This window comes from Sorghum bicolor, chromosome 9, assembly GCF_000003195.3.
Source record: "Sorghum bicolor cultivar BTx623 chromosome 9, Sorghum_bicolor_NCBIv3, whole genome shotgun sequence".
Lineage (NCBI taxonomy): Eukaryota > Viridiplantae > Streptophyta > Magnoliopsida > Poales > Poaceae > Sorghum > Sorghum bicolor.
This window is the reverse complement of record NC_012878.2, coordinates 55,162,013-55,171,461: the sequence shown is the minus strand read 5'-3', so window position 1 is coordinate 55,171,461 and position 9,449 is coordinate 55,162,013. Positions and strand designations below refer to the sequence as shown.

General features: G+C 47.0%; 2 protein-coding genes and 1 non-coding gene across 3 annotated transcripts; 1 reads left to right on the top strand and 2 right to left on the bottom strand.

Moving 5' to 3' along the window:
- Window positions 789–2,439, bottom strand: LOC8082996. The gene is made up of 7 exons (XM_021446915.1): window positions 2,343–2,439; window positions 2,085–2,165; window positions 1,918–2,003; window positions 1,685–1,834; window positions 1,533–1,605; window positions 1,160–1,454; window positions 789–1,060 (listed from the first exon to the last, which is right to left on the bottom strand). Exons 1-7 carry the CDS (start codon window positions 2,389–2,391, stop codon window positions 985–987), a joined length of 810 nt encoding a protein of 269 aa, XP_021302590.1. The 5' UTR covers window positions 2,392–2,439; the 3' UTR covers window positions 789–984.
- TRNAK-CUU lies at window positions 797–869 on the top strand. Its single transcript has one exon. It is a non-coding gene; the product is annotated as a tRNA-Lys (tRNA).
- Window positions 6,198–7,754, bottom strand: LOC8082995 (glycerol-3-phosphate acyltransferase 1). Its single transcript, XM_002440053.2, has one exon. It carries the CDS (start codon window positions 7,752–7,754, stop codon window positions 6,261–6,263), a length of 1,494 nt encoding a protein of 497 aa, XP_002440098.1. The 3' UTR covers window positions 6,198–6,260.

Here is a 9,449-nt window from a genome sequence, read left to right as displayed (position 1 = left end):
CCCATCCTCTTGTTCTAGAAGGATGGGGTTTAGGATTAGGAGTGATATGTACTCATGTGCGATTGGGAGCTGAGAAAGATTAGGTAACCGTTGGATGACAATTTGGATGGAGTGTGGTTGGAGGAGAGGCCGGTAAGTTACATTTTTTTGATAAAAAGATGAAAAAGAAAATGACGAAAATAAAATGCAACTAACATATACACATGTGCCTACTTGATATATATACACAATGTTTTAGCAAAAATATTGGTTATTCTCAAGAATACCCACGCAACGTCCTTTGTTAGTCATCTTAGTTGATCGGAGTTGTTCAGGTGTGCTCATATGGATAAGGTGTGGTGAGTGCTTGTATTTTTTTTTACATCTGTATTGGTATTAAAAAGTATATCATTTATTGTATAGGATGAAACATATTTTTAAAAAATCATTTATTGTATAGCATGAAACATATTTTGATAGACCTTCTGAGTTTTTAGAGAAATGCGGAAATGTACAACATAAACAAGATTTATTAGATGCACTATAAAATATATTTTGATCGATTTATTTATTTTTATAAATGTGATTAAACTTTTAGAAGTTTAACTTGTTTTGGTTTCTTTCGAACATGTTTTTAGACACATCGTTCAACCTATATAAATGCTATACTTTGTAGGTATCATACTCACGCACATATTTTATCTCAGGAATTAGGAAAACAGGTGGTTTTAGGCTGGCCAAACCTAGCCTCACATTAATCATTTTTGCTAATAATAGTATTAAAATATTTATTACATTCTGCTCGCACACTCACAAAGCCCGTCTAGCTCAGTCGGTAGAGCGCAAGGCTCTTAACCTTGTGGTCGTGGGTTCGAGCCCCACGGTGGGCGTTGTTTTTGTTTTTGACAGTGCAGCAGTGCAACACACTAGTGATCAGTCAGTTTGGTCTTTTTTTTTTTTTCTTTTGTTTTTGGCAGTAGCAACACTGGTGATCAGTCAGTTTGGTCATACAGTGAAGATCCTCCTCACTTTCTTGAGCTTCCTTCTGCAGAATGGGCAGCCACCATTTTCCTCCACGACTCTGCACCACCAAAAACACCATCGTTTTGCGCCCGTTTAAGATTTACCCACTTCATCATTTCTTTGACCATCATGGTTCATGGCAAGCCCGAGGCTTTACCTGGCACCGCACGCGTAGCAGGTGGCAGAATGCCCGCACGGGAGGAAGAAGCAGTCCTTCGGGGCGTCGCAGCAGAGCACGCATCCGCCGCCGCCCTCGCCCCTCTCCTCCGGCTCCCGGTCGTCGCTGCCATCGTGCGAGACGGAGTCGTACGACGAGCCCAGGCTCGCGCCGTCGTCCTCTTTGCCCGCCAGCAGTGGCCTTCTCAGGTCCGCGCCGCCACCGCCTCCGGTGCAGGGACCGAACAGCTGGTCCAGTATCTCGTACAAGAGCAGCAGCACAAGAGCCAAGACGACTGCAAAGGCAGATGCGACGAACTGTGTTGTTTGCTTTGCTTGTAATCAGAGGGCGTGTGAACATTTTTACAGCGTACCTGATCCAACCACGTACACCGTCCAGCGAGGTTCGTATGACAGCTTCACGTGCTGTGCATCAGAATTCAGTCTCTGAAGAATTGTTACATCAGTGAGTGCAATTAACGCAGACAAGGAATTTACCTGACGATCACAAGAATGTGGAGTTTACCTCTGTGTGGCCGGACAACAGGACTGCGACATTCCGTCCTAGAAATGGCAATCTGTAGGTGCAGATAGCGTGACCCGGTCCCGGTGAGCATCTGTAATCTGCTCCGCTGGTGTTGTAGAGCAAGGCCCTGATTCTGAATTCCAGCTGCACCTGCCGGATGAAACTTTCAGAACAAATGCCGGATGAAACCTTCAGGAACTCCACCAGGCTTTCAAGATGGCTACTTAATTTACCGTCGTGTCGTGATGATTGTTTAGGTTGCGCACGGCAATGTAGTACTCAGAGGAGAGATTGACGGTCTGCTCAACTGTTCCATTTCCTGTGGTCAGACAGTCTGACAGCATTAGCATTCAGAATTTCACTGAACTGGTTCTTTTAGTTGATATATTATAGTACTAACCCTGCACCAAGCCCCAAAATAATGTGCTGTTACTGTTATGGACTGATGGCATCTCAGTCCACCGAATGAAGCTTTCCTTGCCTGTGGAGCCAGAGCCAAAGATCACACAACCAGAATTTTCCAAAGTAAAAGGAAGATGATGGTATCTTGCAGTTATGATAAATTTCGTGATACGATGCAAACCCTTCGGCACATCTTCTTCCCTCCTTTTCGTTAGGGACCAACCACGCCTTGAGTTTATATCTGACGGTACCTTACCTTGTGCAATGATGATGCAGAGTGGAAGATGCACGTCATCTTCAGACATGACACTGTAATCGGCTTGAAGTCGAGCTCCCTTGTTGAGGAAATACGTCCATTGCTGCACGATACAAACAAAACAACACTATTCAGAGGCGAGATAGATTCATAGAGCCGGTTGCAGTAACGCGCGCTTAGTTTGGTTGCAGACGTTCTGATGAAAGCTTTTGCCGGAAGCCAGCAGGTACTGTGAACGCGCAGAACAACCTGAAGTCCAGCCTAACAACAACAGACAGTCTGAATTCTGACAGAGAGACATTGCGTGACAGTAACCGGAGCGCGACAATCAGATCCAGAGACGAACGACGACGACGACACAACGCGGCGTTACCCTGTGAGAGTTGGCCGGCACGACGACGCGACGGGACTCCGGCCACTCGGTCGGCGCGTCGGGCGGCGAAGCCACAGGCAGCCCGTAGAGCACCAGACCGCCGCCGCTCCCTTGTGACCCTGCGTCCACGCTGACCTGAAAACGCACGAAGCACACACACTTGTTGCCTCCAGGCTTGTTCAGAGAGCAAGAAAATTCAGTGTAGTGCCTCTCAGAGTCAGAGCATGAGCGAGCCGGCGCAGTGTGCGGCCGCTGCTCACCTCGATGCCTTGCACGAAGACTGAACTGGCCTGCACGAGCCGCGAGCACCCCGGGGCGACGGCCAGCTCCACGGGGCTGTAGTAGCCCAGCATCAACGCCATGGACGCTGCACACGTACGTACGCCAGGTCACCATCAAGAAATTAAAACACGACGTTGGGCGAGTGTGGTAGATCGAGGGCGACCGAGGAGGGAGAAGGCGAGGAGCGAGACGAAGCGGGACGCCGTTGCCCCCATCGAGCCGCGCGCGCTGGCGGCGGTGGACGTCATGTGACCAGGGGACTGCGTGTGACGTCGTGATGGACGAACTGAACACGGGCGCATGGAGATGGATGGGTGTTAGCCTGTGATGGGGCATAGTAGCCGCGTACGTAGCTACCGGTCTCAGGCATGGCGCGTGCACCAAGGTAGCAGACTAGCAGGTAACCTACGGTTCCGAGATACTGATCATGACCGACAGGAGCAAAAGCGAGGGAATACTCCCCCTATATATGGATGATGACTACTACATCGTCAGGAAGACGGAGGCATGGCGCCATGCATGTTTTTGCATGAGAAATTTCTCGTAGACAAACCACAGTTCTGATTTCAGAAAATGAAATAGTGAGAATGGGACCGGACTGTTGATTGTGGAACATGTACAAGTGATGGGGCGTGTACTTAGTTAGTGCCTGACATGAAAACTTTAAACATAATCTGCGTGTTGCTGTTTCGGCCAGTCGCCGTCTGGTGTCAAATAAAAAAGAAGAAAAATTCTAACCAGCAAACCATTTTTCCTGTGCACGACAGGTAGAGTTTGTTTTCGCGTCAGGTAGGCAGTACGCTTTCATAATGGCACACTTAGGCCTTGTTTACTTCACCCCAAAAAGCAAAAAGTTTTCAAGATTTCCCGTCACATCGAGACACATGAATGAAGCATTAAATATAGACGAAAGCAAAAACTAATTACACAGTTTAGCTGTAAATCGCGAGACGAATCTTTTGATCTAGTTAGTCCATAATTGGATAATATTTGTCACAAACAAACGAAAGTGCTACGGTACCGAAATCTGAAATCTTTTCGGAACTAAACAAGGCCTTAAAAGACCCCTATCAAGCGTGTCAGGTAGAGGCTTTTTTACGTACCAGAGGGAGAACGTGGGATGCGCTGGATGACGACGCAGGCGCTGTGCCTGAACGCAGTGTTAGGAGGTGGAGCAGGAGAAGAGATGTCAGATGTTGCTCATCAAGTGGTGAGTCAACCTAGAAAGAATTGTGAGAAAAGGATAAAGGTCTTGTTTAGTTTCTAAAATTTTTTAAGATTCTTCGTCACATTAAATCCTGTGGCACATACATGAAGTATTAAATATAGATTAAAAAAGATAATTAATTGCACAGTTTACCTGTAATTTACGAGATGAATCTTTTAAGCTTAGTTAGTATATGATTGGATAATAGTTGACAAATACAAAACGAAAATACTACAATAGTCAAATCCAAAAAAATTTCGCGAACTAAACCAGGCCAAATATGGACATACGTGCAAGTATGGATATTTTGGCTAGCGTGGTAGGATCCTCCATACTTATAAAGAAAATCGTTTAGGACAACTATATAGTTTTCAAAATCTAACTTTTTTATAAAAATTTTTATTAAAAAGTGGTATATATATATTTATAAAAGTATTTTTAAAATAAATCTATTATTCATATGATTTTTATATTTTTAAACTCAATAACTTAAAATTCATTCATGATTTATATTTCCAATGTTTGACCAAAAATATGTCCAAAACGATTTTCTTTATATATAGGTATGGAGAGAGTATACAATATCTAAATGACCCTATAAAACCATCTAGGGTTATTTGAACATTATTAAATGTTTTAAGAGTTTAAGGGCTAGCACAATATTACAATAGTTATGGGTGTTGGGGGGGGGGGATGTACTCAACCGTTGATATACTAGGGCCTAGGGGGTTATACTTTTTACTATTGTTTGTTGACTACCTCCATGTTAGCACTCATATAATATGCCACCTCAATGAAACCACCTTTAAAACCTTCTCAAGGTCCATTCGACATCCTATGCGCCCCTAGACTCAACTGCTGACGCGTGGCAGATGATCAATTTTCTTCCTCATTTAGATGGGTTTTAGTAATTTAAGAGGCAAAATATCCAGTTTTATAAGTGAGCGGGGTATAGTAGACAACCAACGATAGTTTGGAGGCTAAGTAGACTTTGTGTCCATTTTTTGTTATTATGGGTCCCTCGTTGCTTGTGGCCCGGAGCTTGTGCCTAGGGGTGGTCACCTAGTTTTTTTGTTTGGTTTCTCGGTTCTCAAAGAAATTTGGCTCTTAAAAGACGTGAACCGTTTCGGTTTACAATTATTTTGGTTTGGTTTTAGTTCTAACCGAACTAACCTAACTTTTCTTTAGCAGATGTTAGGCAATAAAAAAAATATGTAGGTTCTGAAGTAAATTTAGGCAACACTACCTCTATTTAGATGATAATAATAATAATAATTAATAAGGAAAAGAATAGCAAATATAGTAAATACGTAGCAGTTCAAATATGAGACGAGGTGAGGTAACAAAATATATAAATAGCAAATTTGAGAGAATTTTCTGTATATGTAGTACAACTTTAATTTTCAATTATTGATTTGTTCCTAGAGTTGGAATGACATTTCAACTAGAGAGGACAAATTTTATGACATGTGCAACATCTTTGTCGATAAGATTGGATTTAGTATTAGAAAGAGCAAGACAACGTGCTTCTATGATGATACTATTTATCAGAAATAGATAGAGGATCGTAGTTATTCATCGTAAAAATGAGCTGGATGAAGATTCCAATTCACAAATAACCTGGATACTTACATTCCAAATTACCAATGTTGAAAACTGCAACTCATAATTACAGCTATTGTGCTTCCTTGTTGTAAATGGGGCAACTGGTTTTGTAGAGTATATTATATTGTTATTATTGCAGCAAAATGGTCACCTAAACGGGTTGATCAGTTCTTTTGATAATTGCAAAACATTATTTAGGTGACCTATTGCGTTTGAAAGTTAATTGAAAACATTTGATAGATATATAAAAATGGATTTGAGTTCCTATATTAAAGAAAACAAGATACAATTTAACCTTCAACGTAGCAACGCATTGGAAGATCGCATATAATAATATAATGTACATCACTTATTACCAATAAATAGGATAAAAAAAATTCGCAAAAAAGTAAATAGATTCAAATCGAAACGTACAACTAGCAGGCCGTAGCAATGCACGAACATCAATGTACTACTTGGTCTTGACTACTCCTTCGTTCCCGGCGAGGAGGAGGTACTTGTCCTTCCTCGTGAGAGTTGTCCCTTGGAACCCGAGCGCGGAGGCGAGGTCACGCTGCACCTCGTTTGCCACCTCTATGCTGCTCTTACCGCCCTCGGTGCTCACCGGCTTCAAGAACTGGACGCTGTACTCCGGTCGAGGGTTCATGAGGAAGTAGACGGAGTCCAAGCTCTTGGCCAGAGGCGACGTGGACGTCGCGTAGAATACGCTCGTCCGCGCGTCGACCGCCACGGGGGTCACCTCGGCGGCGAGCTCGGCGAACAGCGGGCTGAACCGGAGTAGGTACGGCTCCCGGCACGTCGTCCCCTCGGGGCACACGACCACGTCGCTCCGCGCCAGCATCGACGACATGCGGCGTCGGTCCTCCTCGCGGTCGCGGGTCAGCCGCCGCAGCGGGATCGGGGAGAGCACCTCCGATAGGCGGCCAAGGCTGTACGACACCGAGGCGACGGGCCTCCCGAGCGCACTGGCGATGCCAACCGCGTCGAGGAGCGTGCGGTGGTTGCAGGCGTAGAGCCGCCCGCCGCGAGGCTTGCCGCTGTCGTCGTCCGCTGCCGAAGTGGTGGTGGTGGCCCCGATGACGCGCACCCTCACGCCGGTGAGCGCGGCAGCGACGGCCGACACGCGCCACGGGAGGAGGACGTAGATGGCGATGCGGATGACGGCAAGGACGATGCCGAATGGGAAGTAGATGTACATTGCGAGCGCGGCCGCCGCCGTCGGCGTGAACGCCAGCCGGCCGTCGTGGAACACAACGGGCTTCGGGCCATAACCGCACGAGGTCGTCTTCTCGGTTTGCTCCAGGACACGCGAAACGACACTCTCCGTGTCAAGCTCGTCCATGGCCCCGGTGAGGTAACGTGCGCCTCCCTTGAGCTCCCTCCCGGCCACCGCGTCGAACCCCACGTACTCCTTCAAGAACGCCTCCACCATCACCGTCGGGAACGTCTGGCTGACGGCCACCACCTTCGCTTCCTTGGGCAACGCGCGCAGCGCCGGCTCGACGGCGTGCACGCCCGGCGCCTCCCGGGAGAAGAGCTTGGGGAGCACGGCCCTGCCGACCCTGGCCGCCTCGTCGCGGCGGAGCCCGCAGAAGGAGACCATGGCCATGGCCCTCGTGCGCGCGCCGCGGGGCAGCGCGCGCAGGACCGGGTAGAGCGCGAGCAGGACGAGGCCCCGGGCGTAGCCGCCCGCCTCGACGGCGGCGAGGAAGTAGGGCGGGAACGCGGCGCCCGGCGACGGGTTCAGGAGCAGGGCGTCCGCGTCGACCGCGAACGCGTTCTCGCCGAGCTGGCGCAATGCCGGAGGCGACGACGGCGATGCTGCTGCCGGTACGGCGGTGGTCGCCGCGCCACGGGAGCAGTGGCGGAGGCCCGCGGCGAGGTTGCGCTTCACGAGGCGATGGATGCGGAGCGCGCGGCTCGTGAAACTCTTCGTCAGCGCCATGTTTGTTGATGTTGATTGCTGCAAACTGTTTGAACCTTTGCCCTGCCGGCTGATATATAGCCCGAAGTCCGAGCAAGAGCACCTGCAGACTTGCCCGACTCCGAAACGGCAACACAACACGATCTGGGATCCAGCAAACGACAATCCAGATTCCAGTTCGAGTTCAAACTAAAATCACTTGTCCGACACCTGCAGGACGTGCGACGTGCCCGACTCCGAAACGGCAACACAACACGACCTGGTACCCAGTAAACGACGATCCAGATTGCAGATCGAGTTCAAAACAAAATCACGTACCAAATTGATCAAAACACATACTCCATGGCTTAGGTTGGGGTCGTGGGAGAAGACAGGCGACGGGGCGTGCGGGGCTCGGGGGCGTGAGCGGAATGAGGCAGGGGACGAGGGTTGAGGGGGTTGTGTTATTGGGCCAGGAAGCTGATACGAAGAGTTGTTCGAAACAAAGTTGGGCCGCGCCAGCTCATCCGCTCAAGGCTCGATTGCCAAACCAAACGAACAAAGAGAGCGATGTCATTTAAATTGTGAGGCTCATGCTCTTGCTAAAAGTGTTTGTAAATTGGCACCAGGGAGATACTTATGGTTTTTTGGGTGTTCAGAAATTCTACATGTACCTCAAAACATTATGAATTAATAAAAGTCTACTTCCTCTCAAAGAGCGATGTTATGTGTCAATGATCCATCAACTGGTTCTTCGTTACGGGTGTCTATTCCGGCTCCATTCAAAGCATGCGTGCGATGGGACGTCTTTAGCTCAGGGTGGCGTTCGACTTCTTCTCCGGCGACGGCGGCGAGGCAGTCGAAGGCGGATGGCTCACGAGTCACGAAGACTCCAGAGGTATCAATGTAAATTTTTCTTTCTTCGGGGTTTTTTGTGTAGTTTTGACGGCACAACAATCTCTATATCTAGTATGTATGTGTCTGTATTCGTATGCTCGACTATATATTTTTCTTAATCAGTAATACAGATACGTATTTTCAAAAAAAATATCCATCAACTGACATAAGAAAAAAATGTTTGAATTTTAAATAAATGTGAATCCACAATCTATTTAAAATAAATTTTAATCTATAAGCCTTGAAGATTCTACACATTTTAGAAAAACATGTCGGTCTAGAGACATCTTTACCTTTACCCCTATAATACACCTGCTAGAATTAATCTATAGCTACACAGCAAATGTCTTCTCCACAATCATGACCTATGTTACCCACACCCACAAATGCACCTAAAAATGCAACACCATCAAAACGGATGTATCAACATTAACCGTCGGATTTGGTTGAGTAAGGAGAGAGAATGACTAAGCGACGATCTGGTATATCATATAAGAAATTCATACAATAGTTATCTCCTATTTATTTATATGAAAGTTTTTAATTATTATGTGGTATCCTATTTTGTTTTCATTTTTCCTACTCCTCAACACTGGCAGAGCCACCGCCCGGCTACCCCGGGCGGCCGGCTGGGCTTCTCCCCAAAATTTAAAAGGAAAGGAATTATCCGGGCTCCCAAAAGCTTCTGGCTTCGCCACTGCTTCTCAACATACACTCTTTGTTTGGACCCACATATGCCTATGCTTTTGTGCTCAACTTGGTGCTAGAATAAGAGCCAAGCTCTCTTCTCTTTCTTCTCTTCTCTCCTTCAACATCAGCAAAAATGTTAACTAACTTAGC